Below are 22,152 nucleotides of genomic sequence, written 5' to 3' on the forward strand. Positions count from 1 at the left end.
GGCCGGACCTGTTTTATGGCCTCCAAGATCGCCTGATCTGAACCCTCTAGATTTCTTTGTTTGGGGATATTTGAAGACATTAGTGTATGGTACTCCTGTAAATAGCCTGGAAGAGCTGCAGCTACGGATTAATCAAAAGTGTCAAGAAATCCAAACCAAGGAGGGTGTTTTCGAAAGAGTTCGAATATCGTTGAGACGAAGATGTCGTGCCTGCTTGGAAATGGACGGAGGGCACTTTGAACATCTTCTGTAACTTTGTTTTTTGTTTGTTAAATGCTTCCTTTGTCGGTTTATTCCTAATAAAATAAAATGTTTGAAAAACGAATAGTTGTCCATATCTCCGCAACAGTTACTTTGAGGACCCATGTTTATTAAGACTTTTCTGCTTATTTTGGTTCATACTATTACCTCCTGAAATATTTAACACTCTTTTTTTAACACCCTGTATAATATATAATATATAAAAATGAGAAAACCTATTTTGCTCCGAAAAAATGTAATTGGTTTTTTACCATAACTCGGTTAATTTTGAAGCTAGTATCCTACAAAGAAGCATTTTAAAGATAATTTCATGAGCTCTACGATCGTTTGCATATAAAACCTTTTATGTCGTTTTTTTAAGGGAAAGGATCGAAGGGCTTGAAACAGGTCGTTTTCTTCTCTAAAATGGATACTTCAAGCGGCGATATCTCCTTTAATTTTTATGCTATAGGAATAAAAATATTTGTTGAAAAAAAAGCTACATCTTTATTGTCTATCATTTTTTACGTTTCTGTAAATGACATTTTTTTTTAATAACGAAAAATACGTTTTCAATTTTTACCGTACAAATATTAAAAAAATACGCATTCTAAACCAGTCTAACTTCAGGATCCTATGAAAAACACTAAAAACAAAACTAATTGTAAAGAGTCTACGATTAATTTTAATTCTGATGGAAATAGTACAGCGTTTACTGCACATTTTTCCTTAAAAAACATGAGCATCCCATATGTTTTTGACGATAACTCCTTCAATGTTGCTCCAATTAGCTTTTATAAGTGCTCATTTTGAAGGTCTTTTTGAGTACTACAAAGAGACTCATGGAGTGTTATACACGTAAAATTAATCCTTGTTCCGTTATTTGACGTTGAATACATAGATTCGAGTCCCCAAAACAAGTCTCGTTCCACTAACCATATTTGAAAGTGTTTTTTTTTTTCACACAAAATTCCAGGGTTTCATTCGTGAATAGAATAGAAAAACTATTGATTTCTCGAAAAAATTCTTCGAATATTTTTTGCTCAAAATTTGATTCTCCATCTATTTCCAGCGTTATTTTTGAAAAAAATTATGCCAAAACGAACTGTGAAAACTGCAGGGTTTTAACTCTAACGGTTCGTGATTTTTTTCAAAAACAACTGAATATCTCGAAAACGGTAAGTTTTAAACAACATGTACATTTTATAAACTCTACCTAGTATTAACCAAGGAATTCAAAAATGCAATAATATACAGGGTGTTCCATTTAAAATAATAAAGTTATGTAGCGCCCATGCGATATGGAACACCCTGTAAAGCTAAAATTATATTCTATACATGGCCCACATGATTCCAGGCAACTTTTATTAAGACCATTTTTTTTAATAAACTTTACAGTTGCAGAGTTAAAGAAGAATCCCTCCTAGGTGGATGAGCAATTTGCAAGTTTTTCATTTTTTTTTAGTCAAGTATGACAAGAGATAATCTTTTGTTTAGAACGCCTCACAATTTTGTTGTATTTTTAATTGAATAAGGAAACGATCAAATATTTTTTCAAAACATTGGTGAAATATACCATGTTGAGAAAATCAGTGAATATTAAGACAAATTTGTGTTAAATCCTTACAGCTCCTTATTTTTAACCCGATCATAAAACTTTTTAGATACTTGAGATATTCAACATTTCGAAATTCACAAAAACTAAGTAGTGGTATACTCTTCAATTTTTATTTTTTTGGTGGCAAGACTTAGGTACAAGATTTAGTCCACGTCGAGCTTCTTGAAATTCCCGTGGTACCCCAGGACTTCGTCGTTTTGTAATGGCGTTGGACGAAGGTCTTCCTTTATCTTCAATTTATCTAATTTGTCGAACCTATCAGCGTGCTCCTTCAAACTCACCTTCCAGAGATCTAAAAAAATAACACGGTAAGGAAACGCTCACGTAGACCTCTTCTTTTGTTTAAGTGGTCAGTGTTTTCCCACTAACATATATACACCAGATGTAGTAGACTACTACATCTATGAACGATCACTGCTACCTCATACATAGGCCCTCAATATGACCACGCTGATAAAGAGCGGCCTGCATTTCGCAGCATTAAGAAAGCAAGACCCCTGCCAAGGCTGACTGATTAACCTTTTGGTTAATTTTAAATAAGGTTCACTTGAAGATTTTATTAGTCGAGATGAAAAAGGCTATAAAAAGAATATTTGTCTGAACCTACCATTCAGTTCTTGCAGAGAAAGCTCTTCTCCATTATAGTCCTTAGGCAGGATCTCCTTAGAAAGGTACTCATGGAGTCCTTCGATGCTGCTATGCAGATGAAGCTAAAACGAAAGAAAAATGTCTTACGATATTGTTACAGAAAAAGTTTAACCAGTATTCATGACTATTTAAATTGATTGTACATAGTAAATCATCTAAATTATCATTTAAAATACGTGAGCAAGGGCTCAAAGCTGCTTATAGTTTCAGTTCGCGGTTAATGTACGTGTCGCATAGTACACGGGTAGTGTCTGATGTCAGTGTGAGGAATAGTACAAAGGCTTTAAGGATAAGGACAAAACAGACATTAATTTAATGTAAAGAAAAAACAACTTCCTTACAACAAAACAAAGTAAGACTATATTTAACGTAATTTAATAGATACTTATTATATTATCAAATACCTACATACGTAGCTAATAATGAAACTATCTCACAATATTGTTTTATCTCTTGAAACACATTTTTCAAGGCGTAATGACGTAAACTAGTGCTCTAAAGAAGTTAAAATTACTAGTCAAAGAATTTCTGAATTAAGAAATGAATAAAAATTTAAAAATATTTTTAATTATGCGAGAAATATTATTGGACTACCAAGTAAACGGGGCGAAAGTTGCGACGAATTAGAAATATTTTCGAAATATATTTCCCCTTAATTAGGTACCTACTCGTTTTGGGAATTTACATGATTTAAATTTTGTTGCTTTAATAGAATCCTCAAAATTTCCCGAATATGCAAACAAATTTCCCGAAAAATCGTTTGAATGTTTACAAATGTATCCAAACGTTTTTGAAATAGATAGGTTGAAAAACGAACTCAATATTTTGTACAGAGACGAACAATTTCGTAATTTAATCGTTTTTGTTGATTTTCAGGGTACATCATATTGTTCTTATTACAAATATATTACCAATATCGTTGGAACAGTTTCATGCCAAATGAATTTAACCAAAAACCGTTCATTTTATAAAAAAATGAAAGAGAGCTTTGTTTAGAATTGATTAAAAAATTTAGAAATCATGTTATTTTCCAAAAAACCCACGGGCGTACGAAGTATTTTTTTAAAGGAGGCAGTAACCCACCTCAGGCACGTCACTGGTGTGTGAAATGGATAACAGATATCTTTGTTTTATTCACCATAACTAATGTGTTATTAATACCAAATTTCAGTTTAATATATGTTGGTCTTTTAGAGATATTAAGAAAAATTCTTAAAAAAAGTTTGTTTTCAACACCCTATATCTCACAAACGAAGCGTTCTAAGACTTACGTTTATAGGAACTTTTCTTATTAAAAAATGATTCTCTATCAGCTATTAAAATCCTACTACATACAATTGACTCGCCCTGTATCATCTTGTTTTTTTTTGTAGCTTAATTTTATTGTAAATACAATTTTTAAAGTTCTGATATTATTATTAATAATATAATTTTTTAATTTACGGTTATAGTAGGGCCATTGGCGAAGATCTCCATAATAAAAAATGACGTGAAAATTTATTCCTATTGATTCACAGCCCCACAAAAAAAAGTGGCAGGTCCGAAAGACAATACTGTGGTATCCATATGGTTTTGGGCTCGCTGAATCCGAATCCGGTGTCCGTTTGACACGATTAGCTCTGGTTTAAGGTCAGTTCAAGGTCAAATGTAGAGAATTAATTGCCAACAAAATAAATCTACGTATCTATACGTTTTTGGGGTCGCCGAATCCGAATCTGACGCCCGTTTGACTCAATCAGATCTGGGTTGAGGTCAGTTCAAGGTCAAATGTGGAGAATCAATTGAAAACAAAGTAAACTTACATATCTATACGTTTAGGGGGTCGTTGAATCCGAATCTGATGTCCGTTTGAAGCGATCAGGCCTATTAAATACTTTCTAATAGAAAAAGATCAATCAACATACGAAAGATACTTATACAAATATTTTGGTTTTAAACCTAAGTGAAAAATTTGATTGGGATTGAACCAGAGAGAAAGGTTTCACCAAGATATTAAAGAAGGGAGAAATTTGGGTGGCAATGAAACTATCACTGATATTGCTAGTGATACTAGTGATGACGAATATATTCCATATCACGTTGTGAAAAAGACAGGAACAATATCACAAAAAAAATGATATTCGAAATTTGGGCCTGGCAGAGAATGGAGCAGAGTTCCTCATATCATGGCCATAAAAAATATTAAGCAAGCCGGAAAAGTGAAAGCTTTTTACTATCAGTACAGAAATAAGGAATATTCTGCTAACGATCAAGAATTTTCCTTAGGTTACTACAATGATATTGTTGGATAAATCACTTCAAACATGGATGTTATAAACCTAACGCACATTGAATTAAGAGTGCCATATTTTGAGGATAGTCTTACATAGGATCAAATACGAACAACATAAGTGGCTTTACATATGACCTTGAACTGAACTTAAACCAGATCTGACCGAGTCTAACGAACACCGGATTCGTATTCGGTGACTCCAAAAACGTATAGATAAGTAGGTTTAGTTTCTTGACAATTGATTTTCTACATTTGACCTTGAACTGACCTTAAACCAGAGCTAATCGTGTCAAACGAACACCGAATTCGGATTCAGCGACCCCAAAACCATACGAATACCATGGTCTTGTCTTTCGAACCTGCCACTTTTTTTGTTTTGTGGGACTGTGATTATTTGAGAGCGGATTAATAAATTATCCAAATAGTTGCCTATTATTTTTTATAAAATCTGAATGAAAATCCTGCTGATGAACATCAGTTTTTCTATAATATTGCAAATACAACTAAAAATTTCCAGATGCGTTTAGTCGTTTGACCTTGAAAATTTAAAAATTTTGCCTGCGGCATTTTTTTATCTTTCTTGCCCACCTAGTAAAAAAGCCACGAGCCTCACCTATTCACAATGTCACCAGCCGCCACTGAAGTATTGCATCTAGATTGTTTTATCTAGACGGTTAACCAGACCAACCATAATTATTTTTTATCTAATATAGATTAGCCATCTAGTTGTCTGTTAACATGTATTCATCTGGGTAATCAAATATGCAGGATATTTCTGAAATAACCGTATTCTTTCAAAGCGAGTAATAGATGAGGTAAAAATAAACAATTTTCTTTAAGCTACCTGTGTCATGTCAAAAATTAATCAAGAATTATTGCGCGAAACTTAGGTCGACTCTGTATCGTCCCACTTAAACAAATCGTCAATTGTTTACAATGTAGTCACTATAGTAGGATCATATTCGATGCAAAGTAATAAATCATTGCCTGTCAAGGGATCCAATGCAGTACGCTTTTAAGGGTTTTAGAAATTGAATAATTTCTTTATACATTATCAAGGGACGAAGGAATCAGTTCACGTCTGGCATCCTTGTTCCTACAAAAATTCCTTTATTCTCATAAACTATTTATTTTAAATGTAATTTATTATAAATCCAATTTATTTTTTTAAATTCCACATTTTAGCTCTATCCGCGTCACTGTTGTTTACTTGTTTTTTGGAGGCGCTCTCTGATTTACGTCCAAGCTCGCCAGGTTAGTATTTGACATATAACCGACCACTTCGTACACTCGATGCACCTGGGCGACTACAGCTACTACCAGAACACAGTGCGTATTTCAGATTTTACATTCAATTTCATTTTAAATTTGAAATGGTTCATCTTACGCCTCCTAAAAATGATGACACGATTTTCCTTTGATAAAAGACCGACAACTTTTTGCTTTACTTTGCATCGAATACGATCCTACTATAGGTCAAGTTCAGTGCGGCTATTTGCACAGCGTGGGCATCGACGACATGTCTCGCACCCTACATCAGGTGTTCCATTTTAAAAGAAATATTGTAAATATTATTCGCTTTTCATAAAAAATGTTTTAAATAATAGATTTGGATTTCTTATAAAATCTCTTCAATTATATTCTTCTAAGTGGAAATATTTACCAGTGAAGAGATTAAAGGCGCGATAGGGGGCACTTTTCACCCACCCTTTTCAAGGCACGCACCTATTTCCGAAACACCCTGTATCGTTACTTACCCTCGCCAAAATTTTCGGTTTCATTAGAGTTTTGCTTATATTCATTAAAGTCTCAATGTAAGATGGCTGGTTGATCAGATGGATGTTCTTTATTCTATTTGAGAAGACTTTCTGAAAAAAAAAGAAATATGAAAATTAAATTTAAGGACAGCAAAAGGCAACACAGGAGAAAGATTCCTCTATTCCTGATATTTTAATGTGCGACACACACAAGATTTTAATCTACCCCTTTCTCTATTTTATTGATTCTGGATTTTTTCTTAAAAAACTGAATTCCGCGATATTTACGGCCCACTTCTTTTATTTCGTGTGTCCGTGTTGTTAGAAACAACTTACCTCGGCGATAGTGATGGCCTTCTTGATGTGCGTCGGCGTCATCTTGACCAGGTGCCCCATCTTCAGCTGTTCGTGGTCTATGATGTAGACGTCGCCTACAGCCGTGTCATGGTGTATCCTGATTTCTATCACGTTCAAAGCGTGAGCGAAGAAAGTGTACATGTCATAGTTTTCAGGTGGTCCGCAAATTTTCATTACGTACACCCTGTAGAGCTCTTTGGTAAGCTTTGGAAGCGGCACGAAGATGCTGGGGTGCAACGAGAGAAAATTATGAATTTGTTGGCATGGTTTGAAAGGTGGGAGAATTTAATGTCAAAACGGTAAAAGATCTTTTAGCTAAATTTATACAGGGTGTTAATGATAAGTTTTGCAAAACTTTAACGGCGTATTCTACCGATGAAAATAATAAAGTTTTGCCCTATAAAAATTTTTGATAGGACGCTTCCCTACGGTGATACAGGGTGTTAAAAGTTTTAAATATTTATACGATTTTTCCTGGCATAAAGGATTGAGTGATAACATTTGGGGGATGACATTTTTTTAGTAAGGTCTATTTTTTCATGCATAACTTATTCCAAAATATACTCCAGTGGCGTAGGGGAGTAGGGGACCTTTTTTGAAAAAAAAAATTGCACTCCACTGGTTTTTTAAATAATTTTAAATGTTTTTAAAATGTACAATCGATTTGTAGCAATAAAGTATTCTTGTAAAGTATTCATAAAGTTTATTTAGATAATTGGAAAGTCAAATACGTTGCTATTTACCATTTTCTGTTGATTGCTAAATGTGTAACAATAAATCCAATACCTAATATTTTTGAGAGATTTCAAAACACTACACAACATCACTAGAAATGTTCAAAATGCTATCCTTGGGATGCAATGCTTCGCAGCGTTTCCGCATTGATCGTCTTACACGCTTCATAATTCCAGCCATATTGTGTATGGTTGCGAAACCCTCTACAATGCGCTGTCGAAGTACTTCTACATTGGAAACTGGAATACAATATACCATAGTTTTGAGGTAACCCCAAAAAAAGTAATCCAAGAGATTCAAGTCGGGGGAACGACCCGACCACGCAATGGGTCCTCCTCTACCAATCCAGTGATTAGGATACTCATTATTCAGCAAATGTCTAACGGTAAGACTGCAATGAGGGCCCCATCATGCATATACCACAATAATTGACCTAACCTCAATTGCACCTCTTCTGGAACTGGTGGTAATTCTTCTTGTAGAAAGCTTTCATATGTTCTACCATCGAGGGTTATGGGGAAAAAGTAGAGACCAACCAAGTAATCGCCCAAATGCCTGCCCAAATATTCAAAGAAAACTCTTCTTGGAATCAACGTTGGGAGATAATATGCGGATTTTCATCCTCCCATTGGTGGTTATTATCGGTAAATAATATTAATAACTGAAAATCAGGCTGTTCGCATTGTTCGCAAAAATCACTGACAAAATTCAATCCTCAATCAACTACGCTACTGAAGTGTAAGTTATTCATGAAAAAATAGTCCCTACTAAAAAAATGTTTTTTTAGGGTAGTAGCACCTGTTCTGCAGAATACTAATTTGAAATTATTTATTTTTTAGTCAAATAAACAGTCGAATTCGTTTCTTAAACTGAATTTAAACTCTTGTCTACGCCGCTACTGGGCAACTCCCGAACTCGGTTGAATGTGTGCATTTGCTGTGTTGCTTATGTGTTATTTTTTAAACCAACTGTTTTCTGAAAGCACTGTGTTTAGTTTGTGAATCTGTGCCAGTGACACCTAAACAATTACTTAGGTTAGATGAAATAAGCTACGGTCAATTAACATATTCCAACGAGGTACACAAATAATATAAGAATACCTAAAATATTATAAAACTTCTCTCTGTACTTCAAAAACGGATCCTTTACGGACCTTCATCCTAAATTTCGTTTATTAATATTGTCAGTGGCATATTGTAACACCTTCGTAAACTTTTCTTTATTGTTGTGTATTTAAATTTTTCCTTCTTTGACGAAAAATGCTTACCCCATGCTGTCGATATTCTGCATGCGGGGTGACTTGGGGTTGGAATTTTCGTAGATCTCAGGCATCAGTGTCCTGATGGTGTAGTACATATCCAGTTTCTGCTTGGTACGCTCTATGCTGAATTTGTTCGTCACAAGGAAGTTTTCTATCATGGCATCGTCTGAAAATTTATCGAGAATTAAACAAAACTTTTCTTAAAGTTTATACAAAAACAAGTCAAATTTCTGCATAGAACATTTACGCATTACAATTAATTAAGATAGTAAGATAATCACTAGATATCGGAAACTTTGTGGCGGCAATCAAATAAATAATCAGTAATAATCTATATTATGCTAGGAAGTAGTAGCAGAAATAGGTTGAATTTGTAGTCAATCCTGTTGCCGCTCTATGCTTACGATACACAATGCTTCTGACTGCCATAAAAACACGTGCCATACATATAACCAAGAGCAAAGCGCCAAACTGTCTCATACACGTACAAACTACAATGAAATGGACGGCTAACGACTCTCTGTAGGAAACCTGGATTGCCGTCCGGCACACCAGATCGACAGGGCAGGCGTTAGGGTGCCGTTAGACACGTATCGAATAGATTGATCGATGCGAAGCTTCAGATCACAGGCAGACATGTATATTTGTATATGTTTTTGTACACTGACGTGGGATTACTAAAATGTGAAGTAGTTGATGCTTCCCAACCATTAGCAAAAATAGCAGATATTAAAAGCTTTGACTATTTTAGATATGCACCTGTACCCTCGATAAATACTGAAGGGTCATTTTCGTTTTTGAAATGGGTATTTAACGATAGCCGGAGACAATTAATGGAGGAACACTTAGGAGTAAGAATTTAATTTGATAACTTTTGCTGGTATTTATTATTACGTCCTATATCTATACAGGATGTTAGCAGTTTGACTGCTTTGGTTTTAACAGACGATAGAATACATTTAAATAAACAAAAAACATGGGTCCTAAACTCAACCAATTCCGAGAAAAAAATGATCAAAATCTCTCAACTTGATGTATAAAAGGTCAATTAATTAAGGAATATTGACACAACTGCATGTATAGAATACCATAAAATACAATCACTTTTTTGAACTAGCTTTGGTTGAAGGTCAGTTCAAGATCAAATGTAGAGAATCAATTGCCAAGAAACTAAAACAATGTATCTATACGTTTATGGGATCGCTGGATCTGAATTCGGGTCCGTTTGGCTTGATTGGCTCTGGTTGAAGTTCAGTTCAAGGTCAAATGTAGAGAATCAAATGCCAACAGTAAACCTACATATCCATACGTTTTTGGGGTCAGTGAATCCGAATCCGACGTCCGTTTGACCCGATCAGGTTTGCGTTAAGGTCAGTTCAAGGTCAAATGTAGAGAACCAATTGCCAACAAAGTAAACCAATGTATCTATACGTTTTTGGGATCGCTGATTCTGAATTCGGGTCCGTTTGGCTTGATTAGCTCTGGTTGAAGGTCAGTTCAAGGTCAAATGTAGAGAATCAATTGCCAACAAAGTAAACCTACATATCCATACGTTTTGGGGTCGGTGAATCCTAATCCGACGTCCGTTTGACCCGATCAGGTTTGCGTTAAGGTCAGTTCAAGGTCAAATGTAGAGAACCAATTGCCAACAAAGTAAACCAATGTATTTATACGTTTTTGGGATCGCTGAATCTGAATTCGGTCCGTTTGACCCGATTAGCTCTGGTTGAAGGTCAGTTCAAGGTTAAATGTAGAGAATCAATTGTCAATAAAGTAAACCTAAACATCTATACGTTTTTGGGGTCGGTGAATCCGAATCCGACGTCCGTTTGACCCGATCAGGTTTTCGTTAAGGTCAGTTCAAGGTCAAATGTAGAGAACCAATGGCCAATAAAGTAAACCAATGTATCTATACGTTTTTGGGATCGCTGAATTCGAATTCGGGGTCGTTTGATCCGGCTAGCTCCGCCTAGGCCTGCAAATGCTTCGTTTTCGAAATAGAGGGTGTTAAAAAAATAAAAAATATATGTTTCTTATTGATAATTTCTAAATTTTTCATTGCAAATCGTTTAAATTTGGGTCAATACATTTATGATAGGTAGATTATAATTTGGTATAATCGATTGCATTTCAGACCCATCAGGGGCGTAGATATGGGGGAGAACCTATTGATTTTTGACCCGGAAATCTACGCCACTGGCTTTTCTACTTTATTTCCAGGAACTTCATTTATTTTAGAGCAACATGCACCTTTGTCAATTAGCTAGCGGCTTTCGTGCTATTGAATATGTTTAAAAATCACGCAAATAATTATTTTTATTGAAACATTAAACATTTTTTTCGTATTTTTGAATGTAGAATCTGCTCTAGAATTCTTTGAACGACACTTTGCTTCACCGCAGACCTAAAAAAAAAAATAACAATTAACTTACCTGGAACTTCTGGCAGATGCGGCTGGGTTTTGAACCACTCCAAAATAATCGCGATGTCCTTCTTCACTTCTTTCTCCGATTTTCCAAAGCTTTCTCTAACCGCCGCTCTGTCGGTTATCAACAGTTGTTTGGTAGTCATGTCGCTGTTTAATATAAACTACTAATTCCAAATACTGGAGATCCTAATAAAGTGTCCCTAGGGGTTTTAAAATACTGTTCTTGGCAATTTCCACCAGAGAGAACTAAAAAAAAAAGATGAGCACTGAGAAGCTACGTTTTTGTAAACTTTTCGATGATTGATTGTCCAGAAAAGTACGAAAGTGTATAATGTAGCATTATTTTATAAGTTGCAGGTATACAGTATATTAAAAAAGTATAGAACATCATAAAACCAAAAAAATAAGAAAAAGGGTTCATATGAACACACTGCTTCGTTTTCGAGATTCAGGATGCTTAATGTTGTCCTATACATGTGTGTCTCTAAGGGGTTCTAATATAGTCTGTTTGGAAATGAAAGATAGTAATAAAACCCCGAGATAAGAACCGGCCATGGGCGTGATAATATTTCGTTTCAGGTAATTATTATAAAAATGTCATTCGCAGAAAAGTACACTCATTTTATTTTAAAAAAGAAATACCAACGCTAAACAATATTTTAAGTGAACTTTCAGAGGACAACGATTTGCCAAAAATCAGTAGAAGCAAATTATGGGCGGTCTTACGAGAGTTGAATTTTTGCTGGGAAAAGCAGAACAGGAAGTCAGTTCTTATCGATAAAGATGAAATTATTTGTTGGCGAAGATCCTACTTAAGATCAATTAGAAAATTCCGTGACGAAGGGAGGAATATTTATTATCTAGACGAAACTTGGGTCAACGAACAACAGTATGGCAAGATAAAAATGTAAAAAGTTTTCGACAAGCATTTTTGGATGGACTTTCAACAGGGTTCAAGGCACCTTCAGGTAAAGGGCGAAGATTAATAGTGACACATATAGGTAGTGCCAGTGGTTTTGTAGATGGCGGTTTACTTTTATTTGAACCTAAAAATACAGGTGACTATCACGAAGACACGAACGCAGATGTTTTCGAAGAGTATTTTACACAGATGTTGGATCTTATTCCTCCGGGGTCTGTAATTGTCATGGATAATGCCAGTTACCATTCACGGCAGACCGAGCGGACGCCTACGACTGCTTGGAGGAAAGCCGATATAATTCAATGGTTATCCGGAAAAAACATTTCTTTTGAAACAAATATGGTGAAAAAGGAACTTTTGACACTTGTCAATCTTAATAAAGATCAGAAAAAATATGTTATCGATGAAATGGCAACAAATCACCAAATAACGGTACTACGGTTACCACTTTATCACTGTGAACTTAACCCAATCGAATTAGTCTGGGCGCAGGTAAAAGGAGATGTAGCGCGAAATAATACGACGTTTAAATTAAGTGACGTGAAAATTTTGTTAAAAAATTCCTTGGAACGAGTAACTGCAGATAACTGGCAAAGATGTATTCATCATGTACAAAAAGAAGAGGAGAAAATGTGGGAACTCGATAATTTAATTGACGTCACTGTGGAACCTATCGTTATCAATCTAGGAGACGAAGATAATTCATCAGAATATTCAGAGGATGAATTTTAATATACCTACTTTTTTATTTTCTTTATTGTACATTTATACAACACTACATTTACTCACCATAATTTGAATTTTCAAAATACATATATTTTTGTGTGCAATAAAAGTCTATTCATTAAATTTAAATAAATATTTTGATGATAATATTGAATAATTTTATTTGAATTACTAAAAACCCTCTTAATCCGGTTATGATGCTTAAAGTAGCCTCATGTTTTGAAATGGACAAAGACGGATTCTCGGGGATTAAATTTTAGCTACCTGCTACAATTTAGTACAGTCCGATCGCACAAAGTTTTGTTAAAAGTACACCTCATCTATACCTATAAAACATAATATAAAAATATTGAATATAAGCACCAGTACTACATTTATTTACGATTTGCATACATAATGAGCTTTTATTACTCTCTTTCATTTCTAAACAGACTATAGTAGGTCCGCCTCCACACAACCTAGCTCGAGAACAACAAGGGCAGGTCAGAAATTTCTAGCGAAGGCTAAGGCGATCAGGTCACAGCAGCAACGGCATAGCAACCCGAACAACTTATCGTGCATTAAATAATTTTATTATAATTCTCACCTTTACCGCTTTGGCTGGTTAATATCCGACACGTTTCACTGTAATTTTTTAAACGGCGCTACGACATGACCGATATGGAGACAACATCGACATTCATCGCCACTATCCCGAAAATCATTTCCCTTATCTTAGACAACTTTGCGTTATCTCTTTATCTTTATATGCTCATCGAATTCGGTGAATAGCGGTCGGTAGACTGTTTTATAGCAGCGTGTTCGGCAATGTGACGCCGTGAGTCATCGACAATTTCCATAGATAAAAGTTTGGAAAATATGGAAATGCTAATATCTTTATCTAATGACATGTAAATTAAATATACGACGTATTTTTTCGGTTAGAAGCGAAGAGTTTAATTACTGTATGTAATTATTCTTGGGGAGTAATAGTTGCCATTGTTACGTTTTCGCATCAAATAAGACGTTGAACTTGCCCGAGTTCGTTAAAGTAGGACGCTGTCTACAAACTGCTGATCCCCTCCGCGACACTTCCACCCAGAACTGATGAGTGACGTCATTGGTATCATACATACAGGGTGTTATGCAAGCTCTATGACAAACTTTGACGGATGGTATCTGGGTTAATTTCAAACAATTTTTCTTGTATGAAGTTAGTTCCGATTCGATTTTGTTTAGAAGTTACAGGCATTTTAAAAAATATAATTTCATATTTCAATCTAGTCGTCACTGAAGGCAAAAATAATATAAAAGCTTCCAATTTTTTAGGATAGCATGGATTTTCCTGAATATTTGTATACAAGCTCATCTGACCCTCCACTTCAAAAGTTATATTGTCTAGATGTGTGCTTTTTTCTATTTGAGGGTGAAAACTACCCTTGCACGAAAAAATGTAGATTTACGTATTTTAAAGACTCAATTCATGTTCAAATATGTTGGATAAAGTTCCTTTCATGTTTTTTAATATAATTTATGAAATCTAATTACTTTTCAACCCTTAAAAAATCCTTAAAACTATCCTTCCATGGCCAAAAAAATTGAAAAAAAAGTTTTTAACAGTTTAAAATATTCTTTTGGTGCATTCACAATGTATTGCATTTATTTTGTTATTCAGTAGAAAGCTTACGACCCATTACAAAGTTGCAACCCTTAAAAACCATCCCTTAAAATAAAATAAAATATTATTGAAAGCTTGAGATGTTTTAATGGTATGCAAATGTTGAATTATAAACTTTTTATTGGGTTTCAGATGATCTATGATATATTGCAACTTTTTAACCACCCAAAAAACCCTTATGGAAGACCTACCCCTCATAAAAAACTCTACCCCTTATAGAAAAATTTCCTAAAAATTATATGTGAGTATGATGATATAATTAATTAATTTTTTTTAATTTTATTAAATTTATTCTTAATATTTTTTTATTAAATTTATATCAAATAAAAAAATTATATATACTTATGTACATTATAAATGAATACGAGTGTGTATGTATTATTAAAATACTTACTCAAATCAGTTCACAAGTGCTCCAAAATGATGGTAATTTACCCGCACCGAAAATTTTACCGAAAAAATGCGATTAATTTTTTTACCATAACTTTTGTAATTTTAAAGTTAAAAACCATTTTGTAGGGAACTTAAAGCACTTTAAGTTCTGTGGTTTGCAGTTTTTTTTAGCCCTTCGTTTTTTAGAGTTGTAAGCTAAAAGGGCTCAGGAAAGGCAGTCTTGGAGCTTAGTTTTGAGCTTCTAACGGTTATAACTCAGTCAAATTTTGTCTTACAAAAATTTTAAAAAAGCAAATTGTTCAGTAAGAAAAAACCTACAATTTCTTATTCCCTAATTTTTTTATAACTTTGTTAGTTTTTGAAATATTTCTAAAAAATTGAAAAATTTTATTCAAAAGTAAATGAAAAATTTTTTAAATTTAGGCTACTAAAATCGTTTAAATCTCCAGAATCTACTGTTAATACATAAATAAAGTAAATTGCGTAAGGAATACGTTTAATTTTCTTTTCCGTCAAGTCATTAATTTTAATACCGATTTTTTTTCCTCAAAGTTCGAGCCAATCATTTTATTTTGATTGTAACTTCATTAGTTTTCATGCTAACGACTTTTACCGTCAATACTCAATTTAAAGGTCTTTTCAAGAACTTTAATAAGTGTTATATAAGTTTTCCTCGAAAAACCTTTAATTTTTCCGCTACAGGACGTTGAACGTTTCGATTATAGCTATCTTCGAAATTGACTTCAACTTCTGGGAGTCATAACTCGGGTTCTATACCATTTACAAAAATAAAAAAGCAATCTCTTTGCTATTTAACTACCTTCATTTTTGCTTATGATAATTTTTTTTATAAAATTTGTAGTGTTTGAGATATTCGCGAAAAATGGCTCAAAAACATGCATTTTTTGGGCTAATAACGAACATGTTTAGGCGCAAATAACTCATAAAGTATTGACTGTACAAAAAATTCTTATAGAACAATTTTTGCTTAGAATTCGTCCCTCCATTGAATAAAATTGTTTTTTTCAAATAACTATTTCAATAATAATATTTGCCAAAAAAAGTGCAACTTATTCAGTCATTTTTTGATCCTTAAAATTAATAAAATCGTCAACATTTTTTAATAGCATGATAATATAACTCCTTACGAAGAAAATAAACCAAAAATATTGACTGTACGGCTATCCGCTGAGAAGATCTAGCCAATTTTCGAGAGCGCCTTTTTTTTTTCAAAAAATCAATATATCTCGAGAAATAATTAATATTTTTAAATTTTTCAAAAATGTACTTTTTTGGCTTGCCGCGGGCTATGTTTGCAGTAAATAGCAAATATGGGAACGTAAATGTAAACGAGTTATAGAAGAAGAAAAAAGAGAAGATTTTTAACGGTTTTTTCGATATATCTCGAAAAGTAACAAAGCAATCGATACTTACAAAAAATCAGTCGATAGATCTTTTTAAAACCTACAACTTTCTCAATTAAAATTTTTCGATAGGAGCTATATTTTTTTAGTTATTTTAGAAAAACCGTTTCCTTGCAACTTTGCGATTTTTTTTAACCATGTTCGCCATTTTGGATCGAGTTTAAAGAACAAGAAATTCGATTTAAAATTTAATTTCCTATTCGGTCATATTTTTTTTGTCCAGGTAATAATTTCTGCAAATTTAACGTTAATCCGTGACGGACTATAGCTACAGTTCAAATTTCAGGTCAATCCAATCCATCCGAAAAAATTGGTAGCCAAAATGATTCAGTGACTGGACTAATTAAAGTAGCCTGATAAATAAAAATGATGGTTGGTATAACAAAAATTATTATTTGTGTCATTTTGTTTATTCATTTGACTTTAAGCGTTAAAGTGCTAAATAAAAAGGCATTTATTTATAACTGAAGGGTACGCAAATATTGTCTTTGTACAGGTTGTTACAAATTCGCTTGTCACTACAGGGATCTCGGAAACGGTAAGAGATACGAAGTAGTTTAAATGGGGACAAAATTGCATAATCAGGGGTCCAACATTATGCTTCTAAAAAAAATCAAGGCTAACATGATTAGTTTTCGAAATATTTGAAAATAACTGAAATTTTGGAAATCCGTTTTTGTTTCATTTCAGCCTTGTTTGAGGTGATATTGAAAAAAGAAGAACACTGTCTCATGACAACTTTTTGCCCTCTATCAAATGGCATAATCAATTTCAAGTCATGTGTCAAGAAAATTATTTATAATAAGACCTATAACCAGTGGCGGCGCGTGAGCATTGATTGAATGTGTTCTGCTTAGGGTTGTTACATTTGTTGAATTGAATTCCGGGATATTAAGTGCCCGGAGTCTCTAAATGGCGCCGCAGGCGAAAAATTTTAAAATTTTCAAGGTCACGCGTTTTCCTGGCACTTCTGAATTTCAAGGAACAATGAATTTATAAAAAAAATACAGATTTTCACAAGAATGATTTTTGAAATTGATACCTTTTTGAAATATCCATTTACGAATTACCTACTGATGGTATAATAATTTGGAATAAACTAAATATATTTTATTAAATTATTGAATATTGTTTATAAAAAAAAATCGTTTGTGAAATTTACCAACGATTCAACGAATTTTAATTTTCCTCGGCGTGTTATGATTTTTTCTTTATCTTTTTTTATATATATGTACATTATATTATATTCCGGGAGTTATACGTGCAAATCCGAAATCCGGGACCATACAGCTAATTCCCGGTACAATCACAGAAAATCCCGGTCATACCAATGTGGCTAGATGTTCTTTTAAAATGTCGTCAAGATCTACACTAAAATTTATGAGTCCACGAAACACATCAGGGTTGTCCGAATTTTCTGTCTCGTCGTGTCCGAGAAGTGCTAATTCGAAAGCTCCGCAAAATTTTATGCAATCTATGATTTTAAATAATACATGACGATTTTTCATTACCTGTTCATATGTTTCCGTATATTATCCCAATATGCAGAATCTAACTGACTTCTTATGTTTATTTTACCTAAAGACTTAATGACTTAAATCTTTCACACTGTATATTGTCCATGCTTTATCCCCACCGAAAAGTAAGCACGGAAAACAAAACAGTGAATATTTTAAATCACACCCGCACACCCACTCTGCTTTTGTGTATACATTATTGTTTTTTTATAACTTTTACTTCTTTTATTTTTAGTTTATCCTCATAAGGCAGAGAACCAAATAAAGTTTTTTTTTAAACGAAACGCTATTCATTTTAATAACTATAATATCCGTAGACGCCTAAACGAAAATATTCACACGTGCCGCTCGCAGAAATAAACCACCACATACCACGTACGAAATATTACTGCATTTACTGCAGACTGCAGCGCAGTGGCTGTCACTATTGCAGCCGCAAAAGCCCCTATCTCCGTGTACTGGGTCACGTGCCTGATCAGCCAATAAAAACAAAGGACGCATATAATTGTTCGCTGTCCACACATTGTGTATATGAGGTTGCATATATTAAGGAGCGTAGCTCGCGTCGCAATAAATAATGATATAAGCTCCTAGATTTATTTTAGCGCGAGTACATTTGGATTCTTTAAATATTTTGTTGACATTTAATATGATTAAATACATAAAATTTTATGTGTTCTGCAGCTCCGCAGCTCTTATGGTAAAACCGCCACTGCCTATAACTCTTTTAGCTCCATACTATAGCTCAAACTTAACTCTAATGCGCTATGAGGACTTAGTTTAAAGCAATGGTGACTAGTTTTCAAAGCGAATTAAAATTAAATTACTCAGTAATCTTGAACCAGATTTTAACTTTATAATAAATAATAAATCATGATAAATTAAATTTCGGCAAATTAAATGCTATCATAAAGATTAATATTGAAATATTTGAAAAGCAACTCTATTAGATTAGTCAGAAAAATAAATTTAATAGATAAACGCTTGAGTAATGATTGAGAAATAAAGTAGTTAAGGTAGTGACTAAAAAATACGCTACGAGTCAACAAACATGTCAAATTAAATATTAAATATTAAATACCTACTAATTGATGATAAAAATACATTACTCTACACAAAACACGAATATTAAATTGAAACTGGCAACTACATATGTTATTTCTTTACGAATACCGTTTTCAAGATATTCAGCTGTTTTTGAAAAAAATGGACAACTTTATAAGTTGAAAGGGCATTCAATTTTGCATTCACCAATAACAATTAATATGGGTCATTCCATTTGAAAAAAATAGTTTTTCAACTCGTAAGATTATTAAATGTAGGTCTCAGTATTTCCGAGTGTGAATAACGTACACGTTTTGCTCACAGATGGCCAGATAGAGTAATTTATGCCAAAACGAACAGTTGAAATTTGCAGGTTTCTAACTCTTGCGGTTTAGACGCTATCTAGCCTAAGTTAGACAGCTGAAATCGTGATTTTCTTAAAAAACAACCGATTATCTCAAAAACGGTAAGTTTTAAACACCATGTACATTTAATAAACTCTACCTAATATTAACCAAGGAATTCAAAAATTCAATAATACAGTGTGTCTACTTAAGTTGGAACCATATGGACAACTTTTTTATTATTGGTTTTATGAAAAAAAGTTCTTCATAAAAAGTTCTGCATTGTCTAAAATCTAAAATGCAACCTTCAGTTATCAAAATTTCCCAGTCATATATCAGAAATTATGAATTTTGCTCAAGAGTAAAGTACCTTTATTTTTGACAATACAGAAGAATGTTATAAAGAAAAGTTATTTTGAATTATAAGTTATTTTCAAATATGCAATTACAGCCATTTAGCATGACGATTCAGATTTTGTGATTATTTACGTTTTACATTATAAATTATTTGTATTTTATCTCTCTTATATGTTAAAAATATGATAACTTTTCCATTTGTTAATGTTTATGAACAACCTTGCAATTTAAATACATAATGAATGCATAATAATTATTTATTTCAGAAATAGCAAAATCCATACAAAGAATATTTAGTAAACAAACATCATACGTATTTATACAGAAACAAACATAATTAAATTTTAATTCATTCTACTAAAGCCTCGACATATCCACCTTCTCTTTGCAAACATTTAATTGTTCTTTTGCTAAACTCCTGTAATACTTTCCGTGTCATATTTGGAGTAATTTTTTGGCATTCTTCAGAAATAATCCTCTCCAAATGGTTTACATTATTTAATGGTCCTTGCTGATAAACCTGCTGTTTTAAGTAACCCCATAAAAACAAGTCAAGGGGAGTTAAATCACGGGACCTGGGAGGCCAAGAAATCTCTGAATACCTATGAATCACCTTTCCATTAAAAATATTTTCAAGGAGAACTCTAACGTTTACTGTACTATGGATGGAGGCACCATCTTGTTGGAACCAAATTTTCATACGTTGTTGTAACGGAAGTTCGTGCATAAATTCACTGACTTGATTTTCTAATAATTGTAAGTAATGTACGGCATTCAGGGATTGTCGAAAAAAATAGGTCCAATTAATTTATTTTTGTACATACCACACCATACGTTCGTTTTAAACGAATATTGGTTACGACTTTTTATTACAAAGTTTGGATTACTGTCAGACCACCAGCGACAATTTTGTGATGAGACGGTTCCGTTGGAAGAAAATGTTGCCTCATCGGAAAAAATTATACTTTTTGTAAAAAATGGGTCTTCTTCCAACTTTCATTGGATCAGAGCGCAGAATTCAAATCGTCTATCGTAATCCCTTTGTTGTAATGTATGTACGAATTGCAGTTTATATGGACAATACCTATTTCTTTTTAAAATATTAGCAACTGTATCTTTACTTACTGCAGTATTTTGGATTCGAGAGGCCCTTTTGCGCAATGACATTTTTGGTTCTTCTACGACAGAAAGCATCACTTCAAATTCACCGTCTTAAAATTATTTTCAATACTTCCACTGGTCTTGAATTTACTTAATATTTTTATAACTGTTGAATGCCCAATGTTTCTATGCGGATGTCTATTATTAAAAATATCTGCTGCGTCTCTATGTGTTTTGTAGTTGTCTCCAACGATTAAAACAATTTCTATTTTTTATTCACAAGTTAGTAAAGCTGCCATTTCTAATGTATCATAAATACCAACGCACTATGACATTCACTGTCAAATATTTCATGTCAGTGCATCCTAGATTACGTTAAATTGTATCAAGCCATACGGAATAATTACTAAATAATCACAAAATCTGAATCTTCATGCTAAATGGCTGTAATTGCATATTTGAAAATAACTTTTAGTCCAAAATAACTTTTCTTTATAACATTCTTCTGTATTGTCAAAAATAAAGGTACTTTACTCTTGAGCAAAATTAATAATTTCTGATATATGACTGGGAAATTTTGCTAACTGAAGGTAGCATTTTAGATTCTAGACAATGCAGAACTTTTATGAAGAATAACTTTTTTTCCTAAAACCAATAATAAAAAAGTTTTCCATATGGTTCCAACTTAAGTAGACACACTGTACACAGGGTGTTCCATTTAAAATAACAAAGTTATGTAGCGCCTACGCGAAATGGAACACTCCGTAAAGCTAAAAATATTTTCTTTAAAATATTTTTTTTTTACAAATTGTACATTCACAGAGTTACAGAAGAATCCCTCTTAGGTGGAACACCCTGTATATACTGAATACTCATTCTATTAAAAATTTTATTTAAAATTTCTTAGTAACAAGACTATTATGCAAAAAAATCATTTTGCTAATTAGGTACATTTTAGGTACTGAATTTTTTTTACGTTAAACTCTACTAATATGTATACAGGGTGGTCCAAATTTTATGCAGGAAACTTCCAGGGCAGATAGATCTCTTTAAAATAATAGGTGTTTGCCTTATAAACATAGGTCTGGAACGGCCTCGTTTTAGAGATACAGGGTGTTGAAGTTGTTAAAAAAAATTCATTTTTTGTTTATATCTCCGGAATCTATTAACCAATCTGAATAAAATTTGGTACAGATGATGTATGATAGTAGGCCTTGCATTCTCTAAAATATGAGCTCTAAAGGATCGACCAGTGGTGTACAACTGGACAGGGTCACCCCTTTTTTATAAAAAAAAACTACGCCACTGTATTTTTTACAAGCTATTGTAACGGATTTATATTCTAATGCAC

The 22,152-nt window shown here is 33.2% G+C and overlaps 1 protein-coding gene across 3 annotated transcripts in view; it reads right to left on the reverse strand.

Moving 5' to 3' along the window:
• Window positions 1-1,946: 1,946 nt before the first annotated feature.
• The window catches only part of LOC108905911 (alpha-tocopherol transfer protein-like), a 28,599-nt gene continuing 8,393 nt past the window's right edge, over window positions 1,947-22,152 (reverse strand). For 2 of the 3 annotated variants that reach the window (XM_018708983.2, XM_018708982.1), the window contains exons 2-7: window positions 11,321-11,562; window positions 8,895-9,054; window positions 6,872-7,118; window positions 6,536-6,646; window positions 2,466-2,568; window positions 1,947-2,150 (exon numbers count right to left, since the gene is read on the reverse strand). In XM_018708983.2, the coding sequence (XP_018564499.1) occupies window positions 2,002-2,150; window positions 2,466-2,568; window positions 6,536-6,646; window positions 6,872-7,118; window positions 8,895-9,054; window positions 11,321-11,459 (909 nt within the window). In that variant the 5' untranslated portion in view covers window positions 11,460-11,562 and the 3' untranslated portion in view covers window positions 1,947-2,001. Of the gene's footprint in view, window positions 2,151-2,465; window positions 2,569-6,535; window positions 6,647-6,871; window positions 7,119-8,894; window positions 9,055-11,320; window positions 11,563-13,550; window positions 13,664-22,152 lie in introns of those variants that run through there. The other variant, XM_018708981.1, reaches the window with a different exon arrangement.

The sequence above is a fragment of the Anoplophora glabripennis genome, unplaced genomic scaffold, assembly GCF_000390285.2.
Source record: "Anoplophora glabripennis isolate ALB-LARVAE unplaced genomic scaffold, Agla_2.0 scaffold255, whole genome shotgun sequence".
Taxonomy (NCBI): Eukaryota; Metazoa; Arthropoda; class Insecta; order Coleoptera; family Cerambycidae; genus Anoplophora; species Anoplophora glabripennis.